The sequence below is a fragment of the Carassius auratus genome, chromosome 2, assembly GCF_003368295.1.
Source record: "Carassius auratus strain Wakin chromosome 2, ASM336829v1, whole genome shotgun sequence".
Taxonomy (NCBI): Eukaryota; Metazoa; Chordata; class Actinopteri; order Cypriniformes; family Cyprinidae; genus Carassius; species Carassius auratus.
In genome coordinates, this window is record NC_039244.1 from 25,819,621 (window position 1) to 25,840,815 (window position 21,195).

The following is a 21,195-nucleotide window of genomic DNA, read 5'->3' on the forward strand; positions in this document are numbered from 1 at the left end:
GGGTGTGGTCCTGGTAAAGACAATCTCTTGAACTCCAAACTGAATATCAGAATTGGAAAGAAAGGTGATTTAAGCAATTTTGAGCGTGACATGGTTGTTGGTGCCAGACGGGCCGGTCTGAGTTTTTCTGCTTAGTTACTGGGAATTTTCACACACAACCATTTCTAGGGTTTACAAAGAATGTTGTGAAAAGGGAAAAACATCAGAAACAGCAGCAAGACATAAATCCTGGATAGGCAAACCTCTAGACCAGGCCCATGAGGAAGCAATTGCCCTCGCAGAATGAACTCTGATGTTGAGGGGACAATCTTTCCCATGGCATTGGTAACCCAACACAATAGCATCCATAATTCCAGTGAGAAAGTTTCTGTTTTGAAACAGCACATCCCTTATTACATCCACCAAAGCATATGAACAGCTGGTCCAACTGACAAAAGTCGGCCAAGCGATCCACATACATTTGCAAAGCCCTAACAGGGCAAACAGCTGTATTAGCATCAGCGTCATGGAGGGCTGACGGCTCAGCAGATAAAGCGGACAGGGAAACAACCTGTGCTCTAAACGGTGTATTGAGTGACTTCGGAATGTAACCTGGTCTTGGCAGGAGAGTGACATTACAGTCGCCAGGTCCAAAACAGATGCAATTATCGTTCACTGAAAATGTACATAAGTCTCCAATGCGCTTCACTGAGGCAAAAGCAAGAAGCAAGGCCATCTTCAGGGAAAGCCCCTTAACCACAATCGAAGCTAAGGGCTCGAACTGTGGTATAGACAGAGCCCTCAAAACTAGAGCTAGATCCCACGGTGGCATGGAGGGCGGCCGTGAAGGACACAATCTCCTCACTCCACTGAGAAAACTGATTACCAGAGCGTGCTTACCGATCAATTGCCCATCAACCTGGGGAACGGGAGTGGCCACATACACCTTCAGCGTGGATGGCAAACTCCCGCAATCCAATCTGTGCTGTAGAAAGCGCAAACCATCCGACACGGAACAGGTGAGTACAGAGCGTCCCGCTCATTTAGGGTCCCTGTAATGGTCACACATGAAGGACATTGAGACAGCAGGTCCTTCCTGAGGGGGATTTGCCATGGGGGATCACCACTAACTCTCTCAGGTCCACGAACCAGGGCTGATTTGGCCAGTCTGAGGCCATGAGTATAACTGACGCTCTCTCCTCCTTAATTTTGCACAACACCATAGGCAGAATCTTCACCAGAGGGAATGCATAAAGCCTGGCTTCCAGCCAACGTGATGTCAGAGCATCTCCCAGCAGAGAAGAACATCTGACAGTGCGTGTTCTCGCTTGTGGCAAACAAATCCACTTCCACCCCCCCGAATCGATCCTAAATCATTTTAACTGATCCTGGGTGAAGCCTCCACTCTCCTTAAAGGGATATTTTTCATTTTTGGGTGAACTATGTCATTAATGACTCAACCTCAAGTTAGCCTTGGAGTTAGCCTTGGAGGAGTGGCATCATTGGTTAGAGGGTTCGGAGGTACCTTTTATTGTTTGGACCGACCACAAGATTCTTGAATATATCAGATCCGCTAAATGACTTAACTCTAGGCAGGCTCGGTGGGCACTTTTTTTCGGTCAATTATATTTTTCCATTTCTTAACGTCCTGGTTGCAAGAACATCAAACCAAATGCTACTCATGGCCTGTTCTCAACTTCAAGTAAGTCCATTTAAGGTTTCATTTTTTAACAGTTGTTTGAAATGGATTGAAGCATTATTTAAAATAAATGTGGAAATTTTTAAATTGTCTAAACCATGGAGCAGGGTTGAAGCCTGCAGTAATGTTTTTCATTTATGTTATGGCAGATGTCCACTCTGCATATATTTTTTTCGAGAATGTTGCACTTCTGTTGCTTTTTGTTATTCTGCACGAAACTTCATGCCAATAAATAATAAATATTGCGGACTTGTGCATTTCCAGCGTTTCTCTTTATGTTTGTCCGTTATTTGGCGTTGAAAATGGAAACATCTTTTTTTTAGACATGGAAAATCAATTTTACAATCGATTCAATGAACACGTCTTAAAAATCGAAAATTATTTTTTCACAAAAGTGACAGTCCTAATTTTGATGTTTATAACTGACAACTAAGGAAAATCCCAAATTCAGTATCTCAGAAAATCAGAATATTGTGAAAAGGTTCAATATTTTAGACACCTGGTGCCACACTCTAATCAGCTAGTTAACTCAAAACACCTGCAAAGGCCTTTAAATGGTCTGTCAGTCTATTTCTGTTGGGTACACAATCATGGGGAAGACTGCTGACTTGACAGTTGTCCAAAAGACGACCTTTGATACCTTGCGCAAGGAGGGCAAGACACAAAAGCTCATTGCAAAAGAGGCTTGCTGTTCACATAGCTCTGTGTCCAAGCACATGAATACAGAGGTGAAAGGAAAGAAAAGATGTGGTAGAAACGAAGTGTACAAGCAATAGGGATAACCGCACCCTGGAGACAACTGTGAAAGAATATCCATTCAAAAATGTGAAGGAGATTCACAAAAAGTGGACTGCAGCTGGAGTCAGTGCTTCAAAAACCACTATGCACAGACGTATGCAAGACATGGGTTTCAGCTTCGCATTCCTTGTGTCAATCCACTCTTGAACAACAGACAGTGTCAGAAGCGTCTAAAGACAAAAAGGACTGGACTGCTGCTGAGTAGTCCAAAGTAAAATTCTCTGATGAAAGTAAATTTTGCATTTCCTTTGGGAAATCAGGGTCCCAGAGTCTAGAGGTAGACAAAAATCCATGCTGCTTGAGGTCCAGTGTAAAGTTTCCACAGTCAGTGATGGTTTGGGGTGCCATGTCATCTGCTGGTATTGGTCCACTGTGTTTTCTGAGGTCGAAGGTCAACACAGCCATATACCAGGAAGTTTTAAAGCACTTCATGATTCCTGCAGTTGACCAACTTTATGGAGATGCAGATTTCATTTTCCAAGGACTTAGTACCTGCACAGAGTGCCAAAGCTTCCAGTACCCGGATTAAGGACCATGGTATCCCTGTTCTTACTTGGCCAGCAAACTCGCCTGACCTTAACCCCATAGAAAATCGATGGGGTATTGTGAATAGGAAGATGCGATATGCCAGACCCAACAATGCAGAAGAGCTGAAGGCCACTATCAGAGCAACCTGGGCTCTCATAACACCTGAGCAGTGCCACAGACTGATCGACTCCATGCCACACTGCATTGCTGCAGTAATTCAGGCAAAAGGAGCCCCAACTAAGTATTGAGTGCTGTACATGCTCATATTTTTCATGTTCATACTTTTCAGTTGGCCAAGATTTCTAAAGATCCTTTCTTTGTATTGGTCTTAAGTAATATTATAATTTTCTGAGATACTGAATTTGGGATTTTCCTTAGTTGTCAGTTAAAATCATCCAACTTAAAAGAAATAAACATTCGAAATATATCAGTCTTTGTGTAATGAATTAATATAATATACACGTTTCACTTTTTGAATGGAATAAATGAAATCAACTTTTTGATGATATTCTAATTATATGACCAGTACCTGTGTACACTTCTCACCAGAAACAACTTCCGTGGCGCCCCCTGTCATTTCGCACCCTAGGCAACTGCCTATGGCCATGGGCTGGCCCTGATAAGCGTGTCTAGATAAACGCAGCATAATCCCCACTTATTAACTGACAATCATGTAGACTTCTTCAAAGATGCACAAACAAAGATATAGGTGCAAACAGAATAAGCCTACAGTGACGTCAACCTTGTTTGCTTGGCTTTAATAAACAGTTAGATTATCACACGGAACTGTAGTGAAACTATAATTATTCATGCATATAGCAAGAACTTAAATATAGCAGATACATTTTCAAGCCAAATAATCAAATTGATTCAACCATGAAACATTTACAAGTTAATTAATGTCATAATGAACAATTCTGAACAAATTATAGCGATCACAAAGAAGGTTCTTACTGTGTCCCAAACACGTAGCCTATAGTAACATGGATATATGCCTACAGCATTCAACAACCCATCTTCTATACTCTTAAAGAATATTTAAATGCTGAAATGTAGTCAAAAAAGGCTACATAACATGTTATTTTGTTAGTCAACAAACCATTTTTTTTTTTTTATGCGGCTGTATTTTAAAAAAATGTATGGACATTTTTTATGTTATTTTATGTTATTTTTAGTTTTTTACGTTTCGTGACACATTATATACATTATAGTATGTTTCCAGAATAGTAGCTTACTGCAGTCATGACCTAATGGTTAGAGAGTTGGATTTAGAACCTAAAGGTTGTGGGTTTGAGTCTCTGTGCTGGCAGGAATGGTCATGGGGGGAGGGAGTGAATAACCAGCACTCTCTTTCACCCCAAGACTGAGGTGAGACCCTTGAGCAACCAAAGCTGAAACGATTCCCGGGAACCACAGCAGTATGGCTGCCCACAGTGTGTTTGTGCAGATCCAGAATATGGGTCTGTACAGACTATTTCCCAGCACTATTTTGATCCCCCCACCTGTCAGACCACAGTTGCGCCCCTGCTAAATGCTTGGTATGGTGTGATTCCAAATTTAGCAGGGCCAGGTGGGGACAAGCTTGTTTACACAAGGATATCAGGGTCTGAACGCAGTCATTTCCACACACATCCATCCACCAGGCCCATTCAACTTATTTTTATCTTAAGCGAGTGCACCCATTTGTAGCAACTGAATGTGCGAACCAAGGCATTTTTAGTCAGCTGAAAACACCAGGCGCTGTTCTGCAAAAGCCTAACGTTAGCTGTGAACGCCTGCAAACGATAAGGAGGGGTTTTTCTGTCTGATAACAGTGAGCAGTCTGTATCTGTCTTGACCATCTTGATGTCTTATGTTCTGGACTCCAGCAAATAAAAAAAAATAAAAAAAATAATAAAATAAAAAACCGTCTGCTCTGCGACTCTAGTTCCCACCCACTGAAACCGAGCCCGGGCTGGATCCGTGTTACACCACTGAAATGGACTGTAACGTGGATTTGCCGGTTTGAAAACAGATCCTGCTCGGAGTCATCTGTTATCCTCAAAAACCTCACCAAGGTATGTCACACTGTGCGATCAAACTATTCTCTAGTCTATTAATAAATTAATTTCTTATTATGCTGTGTACTTGATAACTTAAAGGTTTGGTGTTTTTATTGATCCGTAGATCTGTGTCAGACTGTAATGATGGCGAACACTAAGGCCTATGTTATCAGAGAGAAATTATACATAATTTACATTAACACATTTTTTACTTACTTAATTTAAACTTTATTTTAACTACATCTATTAGTTTTGTTTAGTGAGGTAGCAATGTTAACATTTAAGTCTTAACTCCTAAACGATTAGTTCACTCTGGAATTAAAATGTCCTTATTTCTGAGGAAAACATTCCAGGGTTTTTCTCTACATAGTGGACTTCAGTGGGGTTCACAGGGTGGAAGGTCCAAATTGCAGCTTCAGTGCAGTTTGAAAGGGATCTACACGATCCCAGCCGAGGAAGAAGGGTCTTATCTAGTGAAAAGTTTGTCATAAAAAAAAATTGTTTATATAATTTTTAACCTCAAATTCTTGTCTAACTCTGTGCATTCCGGTTCATGACAGTTAGGGATTGTCAATTTTTTTTTATTTCATTTCGTTTTAAATCGTGCTACATTTCTGTTTTACAGTTTTTGTAAAGGGCTTTTGAACTTTGCATGTTCACTTTGTGAACGCTGGGTCAGTACTTTTGCAGCGATGTAGGGCGATTTTGAAGTTGGAGGAGAAAATGAGATGTGAGTTTTTTGAGTAAATTAATTTAGAAGTGAACTAATCCCTTAAGGCTGCATGCATTTATTTGATCAACTATAAAGTTAAAAGTAATATTGTGTTGTGAAATATTATTACACTGTTAAATAACCATTTTCTGTTTGAATATATATTAAGTTGTAGTTTCTTCCTGTAAATTTTCAGCATCATTACTGCAGTCTTCAGAGCATGATCCTTCAGAAATTATTCTAACATGCAGATTTAGTGCTGGATTTTATTTTGGTTCTCAGTTATTGATAATGGTTCTTATTAAAATCAAATAAAAAAGTTTTTGCTGCTTAACATTTTCTGGAAACATTTTTATGATTATTTGATGAACATAAAGTTCAAAAGAACATCATTTATTTTAAATATATATTTTTTGCTAAATATTTTTCAATTTTAGAAATGTTTTTTCTTCTATCAATTTAATGCTTATATAATGAATGAAAACATTCATTTATATTTAATAACACACACATCAAACATTTGAATGGTTGTATATCATGGTTTTTTAATATATTAAAGAGCAACTGTTTTTCAATAATGATAATAATCAGAAATGTTTCTTGAGCAGCAAATCAGAATGATTTCTGAAGGATCATGTGACACTGACTGATGTAATGATGCTGAAAACTTCACCTTTGATCACAGAAATAAATTACATTTCACAAAATGTTCACAAAATAGATTAATATTTTAACTTATAATACCTTTTCTAAAATTGTCATTAAAATATAATTTATTTACGTGATGGCAAAGCTGAATAAATAACTTTTTATTCTTCAATAAATCCTAAAAAGTATCACAGTCTCCCCCCCAAAAAAACCCAAATGAATAAATAAATAAGCAGCACAACTGTTTCCTACACCAAGCTTTGATCAAGGCAATAAATAATATTTTAAAGTATCTTAAAATAAATAAATAAATAAATAAAAGTTGATCAAATAAATGCTGGCTTGGTAAGCCAGAGACAAATATTAAAGAGCCAGTAAGATGAAAATTCTAAGCTTCCTATCACCGTTTATAAGTCCTGTACAATAGGTTTAAATCCATCCAAGGTTAAAAAACATTGTCATTTTGTCAAAATATCATTTTAAAATTACCTCAATTCTCAGAGATCCCCAAACGGTTCACGCAAAGCTGTTCAAAAGATTCAGTTTCCTTAAACCCCACCTTTCGGTAGCATACTGTGTTCTGATTGGTCAACTAACATAGTCAGTTTTGATTGGTTGTTCCGCACACAACATAATGGTAAACAATGCGTTAGCATCTTTTTAGGGTGTATTATGTCTTATTCCTCTCACCACGAAACAAACAGTAAAATAAAAAACTTGAACAGTCTCGCTGCTTTTTCTTCTGTGTGGGTGTATTCAAGCCGCGTGCTTCAGTTTGAATCTGAATAGTGCGTTCAGCGCAGGGGCGTGGTCACATTAGATATAATAAAGGGAGATGTGAAAAACGGACATCGCGTTGTTTTCATATGGATTACTTTATCACAGAATATCTGTTTTAGGCACTTGTTTAGTTTTAAAGTAGATATGTCAAGCTTTCTATAGATATCTCTCTCATGTCTCTTCGTTGAGTATTCACGGAGTTACACTTCATTTTAATGACATGTTTGTAAATGAAGATCAGCGCAGACAGGCTGCAGACAGCACACATACTGATAAGACGCTCGGGAGAAAACAGACACATAACTTCATAATCATACTTCACGTTGTGATTCGGAGATGCTTGTTGGTCTAAATAAAGTTGGTAATGAACCCTCTTTTAGCCATTGGTTCTTCTGATCTTCATTCTTTGGCAGTGAAAATAAAACAAACTTGCCTTTACAATTAAAAACAAAATGTCTCTTCGACATGACGCTATCACACCAAACAGAGCGTCTGTGTTGAGGGTGGGGCAGGTCAGAGTTCCGTTTCTCCCAACACGGTAGGTGGAGATTATTATGCAAAGTGTTACTAGTGGCGTACATAGAGATGGGCAAAAGATTTGAAATCTATAACGACTCGTTTCAGTGATTCAGAGTCGACTCCTTACTTTAGAAGCCAAAACTTTATAAATTGTGTACTTTTTGGTTTAATTACTTTGCACATTGTTTACACTGATGGACAGCTACATCATACACTGTAATACAGGTAATTTTTGATTTCCCATCTGTGTGGCTCTTTAAAAATAGTAATGTGTTCATATTTTTGACCAGTCCAGTCCCCTTATTAAGCAGACAGAATGCTCTCAGGTTCATCCTGAATGATAGATACAGAGAGGGGCACTGAAGAGACAGACATGTATTTGGTATGTTTTATTATTATTATTATTATTTATACAATTTTAGCCAAAAGATGCTTTTATTTCTGCTAACAGTATGCTCCATGTTAATTGAGTAAATTTATTGAGAAATTGTCCAGCAACACTATACAATGATCCGTTTCAATTTCAGGTTCCACCTGAGAGCCAGGACGGTCAAATAGTAAGGTGAGTCCCTTTTTTATTTTAAGTGTTTAGTGGAGGTTGAGTTATTAAAGCTATTTGAATAAATGTATATATTGTTTGCCAAAATGTATATATGAGTACTGATAATATTGAGTGTCTGATAATGTTACAGATAGTGCTGTTCAAAACATACTGTTTGTTAGGACCGATTGTGTCTTTCAGCTTTCTGAAGAAATTATCCTTCAAATAACTTCACACTCGGCATCCTGAACAATATACCTGTTATGAGTCATAGTCCTGTAGCTATGCTATAATAAGTCTGTGTCATTTTGGCACAAACTATTTTTCATCTCAAGTGGTTTATTTAAGGAAGTGTATGTGTGACGATGTCATGTGCACTAATTTGCTTTCTAATACAAAATGAAACAAATGCATTCATAACATATCTGTGTAATATGCAATTAGATGTGTATTTTTTACTCTATAAAAAAGGTGGCACCTTTCCCATGGTTAAAATTTCCTAAAATAATCAGTTATTATACACTCACCAAAGGATTATTAGGAACACCATACTAATACTGTGTTTGACCCCCTTTCACCTTCAGAACTGCCTTAATTCTACATGGCATTGATTCAACAAGGTGCTGAAAGCATTCTTTAGAAATGTTGGCCCATATTGATAGGATAGCATCTTGCAGTTGATGGAGAATTGTGGGATGCACATCCAGGGCATGAAGCTCCCATTCCACCACATCCCAAAGATGCTCTATTGGGTTGAGATCTGGTGACTGTGGAGCCCATTTTAGTACAGTGAACTCATTGTCATGTTCAAGAAACCAATTTGAAATGATTCAAGCTTTGTGACATGGTGCATATTCCTGCTGGAAGTAGCCATCAGAGGATGGGTACATGGTGTTCATAAAGGGATGGACATGGTCAGAAACAATGCTCAGGTACCCCATTTGCACTAAGGGGCCTAAAATGTGCAGAGAAAACATCTCCCACACCATTACACCACCACCACCAGCCTGCACAGTGCTAACAAAGCACGATGGTCCATGTTCTCATTCTGTTTACGCCAAATTCTGACTCTACCATGTGAATGTCTCAACAGAAATCGAGAACGATTATTGACAATTTCAATTCGGAGAAGAGATTGTCAAATTTGGGGCAAGTAATCAAGATGCAACGCCGGCCAGCACATGTAAACCCATGAGAGTAATAAACAAGATCCTTGGATTGACTTCCCCCCACCTAGCAGAACCAGACTGAAATTCCTAAGGGGACCTTTTAACCTCTGGTCTCCACGGAACATCTTTTGTCAGACAATGGCACAAGAACGGTCTTTTAATGAACTCAAAAAGACTTATAAATGAATATCAGTCCATCGCTTCACTCCATATTCATTTATACGTAACCCACACATTTGACTATCATGTTTCTAATCACTTATTGTGTATGTCTTTTAATAACTATTGGATAGCTTAAGGATTCATATTCATGTTTAGTATGTTTGTGTTTCAATCTGTTAGCTTGAAACAGTCCTGACCATCAGTTATTGGTCAAATGTATCATATTCTTGTTATAGGAATCAAGTCCAAAATTATACCCTGCAAGAGCAGGACAATTTGGACCATGTGCTTGATAAGATAACATATGATTTAGGATACCCGAGCAAAGACAATATCTAATTGGTCAAGACAACATCTGAGGTGTGGCCAAAGGGCCAGTTTAAATACTCAGGACACCATCAAATTCTGCTTTTAGCGTTTGCTTTTTAGTCATGCTTTTAGTCATCCCTTTAAGCATTCTTTAAACGCGGTTCCAACATGCTTCGGCCTGTACGCCTGCTGCTACTTAGCGACGATGAGAAGAAACACCACCTAGTCTCATCAAACTTTACTTCTGTTCTTTTAGTTTAGTTTCTTTTCTTTTCCGTTGAGAGTTTCGTGTTCTGAGTTAAGTTTAGTAACGCTGTGTCTCCGAGTCTGACCTCGAGTGCCTGTTCAACTTCAACCAGCCCACTACTCCGCGTCTTCAGCCATCGCCCAACCACGGTCTTCCCAAGACGTCAGCAACTACTGAACTTCCAGCAAATCAACAACATCGGGAACCCCCCTTTCAATGACAACTAAGGGAACCCCTTTACACAGGAGTGGCAAGTAACTTCTCCAGACATTTGTACTGGTGTATCTAATATAATGTTAACCTCAATGAGGAACTCAATGCAAGGGTTAATAAAGTGATTGATGGCTGTTGATGTCTATGCAATTTCACATATTACTTGGGATTCCACATTTTCGTTCTCTTAAACTCATTCTTCCATAACTTTCTATCTTCCTGCAACTTGTATGAATGTGTGAGTGCATGTGTTTATGCGTTGGATTAGTTTATATGTCTTAGATTCATCTAATAAAGCCTTATTCGTATTGAAAAGAGAAGTATCTTGTGTTTTGTGCTTACAAGTTAATGTCTTAAACTGCGGATCTTGTTACTGTGCTAATTAATATTGTTTTCACTATAGTTTGGATATTAATATCTAGTGCAGATTTGATGTTAAATGACTCATTCAGTGAATCGAAGGGTGTCTCCGTGAACAGCCGTGAAACAGTGATTCTGTTCAAATTCCCTTTAAAATCTTAAATGATCCCCTTTGAGCTAAAATGACCTGTTTCCCTTACACAAGACTGCCGCATACTGGATGTTTTTCCCTTTTCACACCATTCTTTGTAAACCCAAGAAATGGTTGTGCGTGAAAATCCCAGTAAAGGAGCAGATTGTGAAATACTCAGACCGGCCCGTCTGGCACCAACAACCATGCCACACTCAAAATTGCTTAAATCACCTTTCTTTCCCATTCTGACATTCAGTTTGAAGTTCAGGAGAGTGACTACGTTTACATGCAGCCAATAACCCGTTCAAAACCGGGATATTAGCAATAACCCGGTCGCGCACGGCCATGTAAACACCGGCAAAAACCCGGATATGCTCATATCCCGGTTTTTAAAAACTGGGATATTATACCTGGGGTACCCCTTTTCTAACCCGAATATTTGGTCTTGTAAACGCGTTTCGGCATATTCCCATCAAAATGTGTGTTCTGCGCATGTTCTATTCACAAGGAATCTTGGTCTTTTGAGTCTTTGGATACAGGAAGAAAAATCGGAAATGACGCATATTGCGTATTACGTCCAGACGCTAACCGCGCGTCGCTGTTTACATCGGGATATTGGCGACTGATTACACATTCCATGTATACAGGAGTAACTCTCTCTGCTCACGCATGTAAACGGGTTATCCCGAATGTTTCAGAAACCAAAATAGTGACCTTAACCCGACCATAACCCGAATTTTAACAGCATGTAAACGTAGTCATTGTCTTGACCAGGACCAGACCCCTAAATGCACTGAAGCAACTGTCATGTGATTGGTTGATTAGATAATTGCATTGAGAAATTGAACAGGTGTTCCTAATAATCCTTTAGGTGAGTGTACTTCACACCTATGGGCAGTAAGCACAATGAACGTTATCTTTGTTACACACAAAGCAGGACAAAATTACTAGATTACAGGAAAATCAAACATGCTTACCATGGATAACATTTATGATGTGGAAAACCATATACAGTGCATGCATAATTATTAGGCGAGTCAACATTCTGATCATATTTGTCAGCACTTTTACCAATTCCAAACCACATCAATCATTTGATCATCAATCAATCAATTGATTTTTTTTCACATTATTTCTGAGAAAATAGCTGCCATTGTTGTGCAATAGAACATTCAAAACAGGCTCATTAAAACACACGTGGGCCAGTTTAGATGATCCCTGTGGTAGAGCATTGCACTATCAAGGTTGGTGGTTCAATTCCCCGGGAACACATAATAGGTAAAAATTGATAGCCTGAATGCACTGTAAGGCACTTTGGATAAAAGCATCTGCTAGCCCCTGCTTAGATTATGGACTGGGTTGAGCGAGCGGAATCTTCATAAAGGCACTCAGCGCTTCTTAGGAAATATTACCGCCCTGCTCACATGCTCTACTGCCGAGAGAGAGAGATGTTTCGACCTACACAAAATGAACAAGTCCGCGGCAGCACCATAGACAGTAAAAGAAATGGATGCAGCTACCCCATTGGAACTCAACTGAGACAAGTGAAGCCCATTTTTAGCGTTTTTTATCACTTCCGTTTCTGACGCGCAGACTTAAACTAAGCTTGATGACGTCAGCAACCTGTCTGACAGATGTAAATCTTCTAAGTGGCTGTGCGTGCAAACTGCCATCGTTAATCTTGCAGAGACGGCGAGCTTGAGTGGGGAGTTCTTTGTCGTGAGTGAGCAGGAGTAAGTATTCTGATTAATTATTTTGTATAGTATTTTAAAATGTAACGCCAGTACGCCATATTAAGTTAATTGCCTGCGAGCTTCTCCTCCTGTCTGTACGGTAATTTCTCTACTGTGCGACAGAGAGTTGAGTGGTTATGACGCAATCGTTTGCCTATTTTTACAAAAACTGTTTCTACGGGGCCATAATGTAACATAGAAGGTAATGGAGCCCTTTATACATTGTCGTGTATCTTTAGAAATAAATAATGGACAAATGGAGTCTTTAAATGCCTCAGATGTAAAGTTATATAATGCAGGTGAAGTTCTGTTACAAGATGGTGGCACGCGGCCGACTTCAACTTCCGTTCGACTTCCTTGCCGCCTGGGCAGCACAAGCAAAGACGCCAAAAAGCAACCTGCAACAGTGTTACTCGTTGTGCGGCTCGCAAAACTTTATTTTTGTGGCTTGCATGACAGTAAATAATACCATGATATGATAATGCACTCAATACAAATATTTAATAAAAACATTAAAAACAAGCAGGGCTATAACACAATCCATTAATAAACTCGCACCAGATCTACACCGGATACGATCCAACAAAACATAATGGAACCTAGTGATGTTGTCTACACTGGACACGATCCCTATCAGTAAACTGATGCCCCAGTAAATGCATCAGTAAACCTAAACCAGTGGCATTACAACATGGAAATATAGACTAGAAAATATATTTAAACTTGCTCTATCGTACGTCCATGACACTGACTTAATGCCAGTTTTAATCTGAACAGCTCTTAACGCTGAGTGTGCACTTGGATGGTTAGATGCATGATGGGCTAGTATATAAAGAAATCCACATCTGGTCCAGAGCTGGCCTAGTTCTGGTCCAGATCCGGAAAAAAAAAACGGATCCATGTCGGTATTTGCCCATTGTGTCAAAAGACACTCCCGAGTGTCAGAGCTTCCAATTGGCCCAGATGATTTTTGCTATCTGGGATACTGAATAGCCGGTGAAGTAATATGTCAGATGCATCATGTACTAAATGTTGCATGCATTATTTTTCATATTAATATTAACTCGTCCATTATTCTTCGTCAAATACATCCAAGATAAGACAGTTGGTCGTGAGGTATTTGCCCCGCCCGTCCTCCACTGTAATTGGACAGCTGACTGAAATATGGTAGCCTCAGGGGGGAAAAAAACACGTTGGTTGATAAATGAATATGGTCAGCAAAGCAACATTTTAGGATATTCTAATAGTGTTTTTAATTTTTTAACAATTATTGTAGACAGAATATTTGAATATTCAACTATATATCATATAATGATATATTCGTTGACATGGTCATATAATTAGAATACTATCAAAAAGTTGATTTATTTCAATAATTCCATTCAAAAAATGAAACTTACATATTATATTCATTCATTACACACAGACTGATCTATTTCAAATGTTTATTTATTTTAATTTTGATGATTATAACTGACAACTAAGGAAAATCCCAAATTAAGTATCCAAGTAATTTTGTGTATTTTGAAAAGGTTCAATTTTGAAGACACCTGCACACTCTCGTCAGCTAATTAATTAAAAACACCTGCAAAGGTATTTAAATGGTCTCTCAGTCTAGTTCTGTGGGCTACACCATCATGGGGAAGACTGCTGACCTGACAGTTGTCCAGAAGATGACCATTGACACCTTGCACAAGTAGGGCAAGACACAAAAGGTCAGTGCAAAAGAGGCTGGCTGTTCACATAGCTCTGTGTCCAAGCACATTAATAGAGAGGCAAAGGGAAGGAAAAGATGTGGTAGAAAAAAAGTGTACAAGCAATAGGGATAACCGCACCCTGGAGAGGATTGTGAAACAAAACCCATTCAAAAATGTGAAGGAGATTCACAAAAAGTGGACTGCAGCTGGAGTCAGTGCTTCAAGAACCACTATGCACAGACGTATGTAAGACATGGGTTTCAGCTTCGCATTCCTTGTGTCAAGCCACTCTTGAACAACAGACAGCGCAAGAAGCGTCTAAAGAAAAAAAGAACTGGACTGCTGCTGAGTGGTCCAAAGTTCTCTGATGAAAGTAAATTTTGCATTTCCTTTTGGAAATCAGATTTCAATTTCCAACAGGACTTGGCACCTGCACACAGTATCAAAGCTTCCAGTACCTGGTTTAAGGACCATGGTAACCCTGTTCTTTTCTACAAATTATTTCTTTGTATTGGTCTTAATTAATATTCTAATTTTCTGAGATACTGAATTTGTGATTTTCCTTAGTTGTCAGTTATAATCACCAAAAGTAAAATAAATAAACATTTGAAATATATCAGTCTGTGTCTAATGGAAGAATATAATATACAAATTTCACTTTTTGAATGGAATTAGTGAAATAAATCAACTTTTTGATGATATTCTAATTATATGACCAGCACCTGTGTGTGTATATGTGTGTGTGTGTGTGTGTGTGTGTGTGTGTGTGTGTGTGTGTGTGTGTGTATATACACACACACACACACATATAGGCTTTGTTATTGCAGTACCCAATCTAAAGTTTAAACTTTTCATCAAATGTAAATGTTTAATATTAATCATTTAGTACTTTTATGGACATTGGACTTTTAGCTAGTGAAACAACGTCTGTGTAACACAACAACAACAACGAATGATTGTCATTTGGGTGAAAAAGACTCTCACTATTCTATATCCTTAAGAGGTATATTCCTTGAATCATACATCAAAGGGATAGAACAAATGCATTTTTAAGAAAATACTTTTACATTTATTAAATCAGTTTAAATAACAGTCAGTTTGAAATGCATGTCCCGCAATGGTGGGGAAGAGATTCGCTGTCGTAACCAACGGTTTGACTTCTGTTAAATCTAAAAAAAGTGCACTAGGCTATGTAATATAGTAACTGAATTTTAATATCATTTGTAAGCAGGGAGGGGCAGTTTTTCAGATACGTTTATTATTGGAAGTTATTATAAACTGTGATCAATCTAGATTTACATTTGTGGAACCTGAACAGAAATAGCCAAACAGAAATAGCCAGAGCGTCTCCTTTAACATTAATTTCAACAAACACGGGAGTGTCCTTCGTTACTCAAACACACTCAGTCTTTGCGGATAGGTCACTTCACGATGACTTCTAGAGGGAAAGCTTTGATGCCAAGTAAAAACAGCACGACGTGTTGCTCTAGCTAGACACAGATGTCTGAAACTGCTCTAGAGGAAAGTTCACGTTTAGCTTAGCCGATGAAGACGCACTTGAACTCGGAGCTTTAATTAAAACATGCTGCGAATCGACCTGGTAAGACCGTCTTATGTTCTTTATGCTGTTGATTTTTGTTTTATTTTATTTATTTGTTTATTTATTTTGCTATATTCATTCGTTATTTAGCCTACCGAGATTTGCTAGTCATATGCTAAGTTATACGTTAACTTATACGTTAAAGTTAAAAATAGTACAAACACACTTTTAAATTTTTTTTACAAAAAATAAATAAATAAAGAGATTATTAAACAAAATGTACTGTTTAAAGTGAAGGCAAACCGTATTTGGACCCGTTCATCTGTGTGAACTTGAGGAGAACTGACTTCAAATATGCACTAAAACACACCACTAGTGTTAAATGTGATTGAAAGGATTAACTTAGACCAGCAAAGTTAGTTTTGATAAAAAGTCCAGCATCATTTGTTTGCAGTTGCTAGGCTACTTGATTTGACATGTGTTTGTATAATGCATTTTAATACGCGCCTCGAGAAACTTTTTAATAGCCACTTTGTTTACCTTAAAGCCTTGAGATTGACCAACTTTTTGTTTTAAGTGAGACGACAGAGCAGCTATCATAAGTATATTTTCTTAATGGGTCTCAAGGCGAGCCCTTGATTACGTTGTTATGTGATGTTGAAATGATCCACAAGTTCAACAAGTAGCATTTTTTTTTTGTGTAATTTGTCAATTAAAAGAACCGTTAACCAAAAATGATGATTCTGTCATCATTTACTAATTCAGTCGTTTATTAACTTTTAGAAGTGTTGCAATAACCATTCCATGGAATCTGAAGCATTAGGAGTTCTAGACATACCTGATCTTTTAGGAAACATAAAACGTGTCTGGCAGTCTGCAAGTGTAATTTGTCTCCTGCGGAAACAACCCAAAAAAAGTACTTAACTACTATATTTATTGTTATTAAAAATGCCATTTACACTATTATTTTCTTGGTTTTGCCAAGTGATTGGTGGAAGCACAGAGCTCTGACTTTTCTATGTTGAGACCCTCAGGCCTGTTTTCTCTTCAAATTTGCATTTACATTGCATAACATTTGCATCGCAGTACTTTAGATGCAAGGATATGCTGCATTTTCTTGTAGGATAGCATAGAGAAGTCATTCTTATATTATTCCTATATTTTATTTTGCTGTAGATTCTTGTTACATTATGACAAACACTGAAAACAAATATCTTGCAAGCCTAAATGAGCAAATTCAATGTAAAGTTTACTCAAGACGGTGCTGACAATTTGCAAAGACTGACAAAATAGTCCCAAGTTTCTGTCAAAACAGAAAATATACAGTTGAAATAAAATATAAAGATTCATAATTCAAAACTTTTGAATTGATTAGATTTGAATTGTGAATCACGAGAATGATATTTCAGTGTGGCAGAGCTTTTTTTTTATATATTGGCAAGATTTTGTATAGTTTAAACCTTGTTTGACAGACTAGATTTATGCAAAACACGATGTTTTGAAATGAGATACATTAGAAAAAACCAACTAGGCTTGCGCTACCATTTACTTTGAATAAAACACCACTGAAAGTAGAAGGACACTGCACTTTGTGCTGCACTCCTCCATTGGATTTACATGTAAAGGAGTAAAAAAGTATTTTCTCTCTTCTCTTTTTCCCAAATTGGTTAACTTAAAACTGTAAAAATGTGAATATTCTTAGCAGAGAGCATATCTGTGAGTGTTACAATGGGATAATATAAAAGAGAATATAATTCAGTTTATTAAAAAAATACAATTATGTTGGCATAAGGGTGAGCAGATGACAGATAAAAAAAAAATTGGTGGTGTGGGTTTAAGGTTTTTCTCAAACCCTTATAAGGGATTTGACCATTTATGTAAATGTAGATAAAAGGCAACTGAATTTTTGACCCGGTCTCTTGTTATCTCACTTTCTCTCAACATGACACGCCCCTGAAGTTGTCACATATGTTTCTTTTACAGACTTTCTCAATCACACCGGAAGCACCTCATTGGTCTTTTTTCTTGACAAAGGCGTCAACATCAATGCCAGCTGAGCAATCCTGGTCCCGACTAATTCTTCGTCTCACATTGGAACCCAGCCTTGGACAGGGTTCGAAGACTGCTATGACTAGATGACAGAGCCAGGAAGTTCAGAGGAGCCATTATATTTCTCAAAATGCCAAGATTAAAAAGAAAACAGCTACATCTAATAATAATATGCTTTAGTGCTTTGGTGCTCATGGCGTACTGGGAAAAGATCGACAATAACATTGTAACCCATGTAATGTCTTTCTCGTACCGCTATCTTCTCAATAGCTTCACGTTCATTAACGCAAGCTTTAGAGTCAATCCCGAAGACGCTATCAAGTACAGCAACCACAGATACCTAATAAACCACGAGAGGAAGTGTGGTGAAAAAGACGTTCTTCTCCTGCTCTTTGTGAAAAGCTCCTCTGAGAACTTTGAAAGAAGACGGGCCATTCGCTCTACTTGGGGAAACGAGGCGTACATTGAAAGGATGCTGGGTGTTACTGTAAGGGTGTTGTTCGCTCTTGGCCTCCACCCTGAACCGGAGCAAAAAAGAAGACTTCAGAGACAACTGTTGTTTGAGGACCAAAGATATCATGACCTCATCCAGCAGGACTTCATAGACACCTTCCACAATCTTACTCGGAAGCTACTTTTGCAGCTTGGCTGGAAAGAAGCCTACTGTCCCCGTGCACAGTTCCTAATGTCGGCAGATGACGACGTCTTTGTCCACATTCCCAACTTAATTCACTTCTTGCAAGGGATCGGTCGCAGTAACGGCAAAAACCTTTGGATAGGAAGGGTGCACCACGGTTCCCCACCTGTCCGAGACAAAGAAAGCAAATATTACGTTTCCCAAGACTTGTACCCATGGTTGTCTTACCCGGACTACACCCCTGGCTCTGGGTATGTCCTCTCCAGAGATGTGGCTACCAGAATCTATCAAGCTGCACTCACCATAAACGCTTCCTTTCACATCGATGACGTCTTCCTCGGGATCTGCGCCAAAGTGATAAACATTGCTCCCAAGGACCATGCCTTCTTTTCGGGAGAGGGAAAAGCTCCTTATCACCCTTGTATCTACAACCAGATGATGACTTCACATGGACACGTCAGCGATTTTCATGAAATGTGGAAGCGTGTAACAGAAGCCGAAGCTGGTCAGATATCCTCAGGACTGATTTGGAGGCTCTACTGTACTGTCACGAAAGTGAGGCTCCTATGCCTACCATTTCTTTCAAACTCTTACCCATGCAAGGCAGCTTTTTTTGAATATGACAGTTTTTAAAATTGATAAGAACTCATATATGTATATCTGTGTGTGTGTGTGTGTGTGTGTGTGTGTGTATAGAAGTCAGATTACTTGGGTAACTTTGTACTGTATTGCACAGTACCAGTATGTTAAATTGGTTCGGTAAGGAATTCAGTGATTTAATTTGTCTTTCATGTTTATATATCTTGATTTACTTGCATGTATATTGTATGTATATGCTGTATTTATATTTATCTTCCATTTTGTCTCCGTTCTAACAGCAGGTGTCAAATTTAGTTTTACAGCTATTAGCTAAAAAAAAAAAAACACATTGAAAATTATTTTCTTTGTTTAGAACTGAAATTTTGAAAGAGTTTCCAACAGGGCAGCACTTAGAATGACAAAGGTTGACTAAGAATGGAATTGCTCTTAAAGAGATGGCACATACATCCATTCTCTGAACCACTTGCCCTATGTAGGGTTAGGATGGACGGATGGCCAGTCCATTGCAGGTCTGATTGAAAACAGATATAAACTAAGTCTAAGTGACACTTTTCTTTGATTAATAGTGCTGAGAAACCGAGCCACATACTGTATTTGGATTGATTTTAACAAAGATCAGCAATGTCCTAAAATATTCCTCTGTCATACCACATATCACAGTCTCTAGACCCACACCAGTCACTGTTGAAGCCCACCCTCCCATGCATCATTACTGTTAATGATTAAACTGTTACCTGTACAAAGTGTGGCTTTGCATACATTACTAGATTGCAGAATATTTAAGTGTGCTTCCTTTTTGAAGCAGATACAATTTTTACCTCTCCAGAATACTTATAAAAGGGAGCTTGCATTTTTTATTAAACTTAATTTGACTATGCTCAGCCAGTTTTTGGAATATCCACCTTATAGGACTTGTATAAAATTAGTCCTGCTACAAATTCTTGAATATGAATATGCCAAGCACAATTAATGGTTACCAATGAAAATGGTGATCATGTCAGGGATCCTGGCATATACAAGTAATCATAACAGCGGTATTTGATTGCAAACCCTCAGGCAAACATGAATGAACAATCTGCCTAAATCATGGCATTTAATTTGAATGAGGTGAGCGGCTGCATCTGTTGTTGTAGTGGACTAGTTTGGCTTTGCTAGACATCTCAAGGCTTAGGAATGACGTGTGATGTGTCTTCAGTGGCCAAGCAGGAAAATGGGCAGATTTGAATTTCAAATTTGCTCAACATGAGACGTTTGAGTTACAAACCAGAAACTTTGAAGGTACAAATGACTTTCCGGATAAAGGTAAATCTGGTAATAGTTTAGTGAGTGATCCATGCACATACATTACCTGGCTAACAGTATGCGGATACGATCTACTAATAATGTGCTGCAGAGATGATATATTTTTGTAAGCCAGCCTGAAAATTAATCGCGCTGGGGAGCATTTCCCAAAAGCAACTAAGGTCGAAACAAATCAGTTCAATGCAGCGTGCAACCAGAGTTAGCTAACGATGCTTTTGGGAAATGCACCCCTGGTAACCTCAACACACACACAAAAAAACTGGGATTCATTGGCATTGTTTAGCTTATTGCAGAAAATAAGTTGACTAACAAAAGCTTATGATTGTTTCGGTTTCAGTGTTGTAGAACTTCCCAGAAAACCCCTGCGGTCACATTTAGTCTCTTGTTGGCAACCGGCTCCAAGTCTGGGACTACAAAAATACATCCCCATTTATAGATTTATTTATTATACAAGTTTGGATGGGCCTCTAAAATCCAGCGAACACAAATCTGAAGGCTGAGAAAGTTACAAAGTGTGGAAAATAAAATAAAAGGCTCAGCATGAAGACAGCAAACCAGTCCATCACCAAAAAATAAGGGCAAATCATTTGTGGAAATCTATTACAAATGATGGTCTTCAAATTAATGTCTGTGGCAAGAAGTGAATAAGGGGTGCTTGAATTCTCTGATAAAATACATCCTATCGGTCCAAACGAAATCGGTTTCTCCTATTCATTTCTTTGAAAATCATTTACAGAAAATAAACCGCAGTGATTTCTTAGATTCAGTATTGGCTGAACCAATTCAAAAGACACTGGA

The 21,195-nt window shown here is 38.3% G+C and overlaps 2 protein-coding genes across 7 annotated transcripts in view; both read left to right on the top strand.

Moving 5' to 3' along the window:
• The first annotated feature begins 4,895 nt into the window (after positions 1-4,895).
• The window catches only part of LOC113038477 (DCN1-like protein 1), a 31,020-nt gene continuing 14,720 nt past the window's right edge, over positions 4,896-21,195 (top strand). The window contains exons 1-2 of the mRNA XM_026195926.1: positions 4,896-5,061; positions 8,233-8,267. The gene's annotated coding sequence lies outside the window, so the exon portion shown is untranslated. The remainder of the gene's footprint in view (positions 5,062-8,232; positions 8,268-21,195) is intronic.
• Positions 4,913-21,070, top strand: b3gnt5b (UDP-GlcNAc:betaGal beta-1,3-N-acetylglucosaminyltransferase 5b). 6 transcript variants are annotated; one of them, XM_026195885.1, is made up of 4 exons: positions 4,926-5,061; positions 5,672-5,776; positions 8,233-8,267; positions 17,793-21,070. In XM_026195885.1, exon 4 carries the CDS (start codon positions 17,989-17,991, stop codon positions 19,126-19,128), a length of 1,140 nt encoding a protein of 379 aa, XP_026051670.1. In that variant the 5' UTR covers positions 4,926-5,061; positions 5,672-5,776; positions 8,233-8,267; positions 17,793-17,988; the 3' UTR covers positions 19,129-21,070. The 6 variants fall into 6 exon arrangements, with proteins under 6 accessions (XP_026051644.1, XP_026051670.1, XP_026051679.1 ...); XM_026195876.1 differs by lacking the exon at positions 5,672-5,776 and adding an exon at positions 7,996-8,087 and having other exon boundaries at positions 4,955-5,061; XM_026195859.1 differs by lacking the exon at positions 5,672-5,776 and having other exon boundaries at positions 4,913-5,061.

What these genes read in the sequence shown, in the direction of transcription:
- b3gnt5b (XM_026195859.1), top strand. Translation starts at nt 17,989, where the DNA reads ATGCCAAGATTAAAAAGAAAACAGCTACATCTAATAATAATATGCTTT.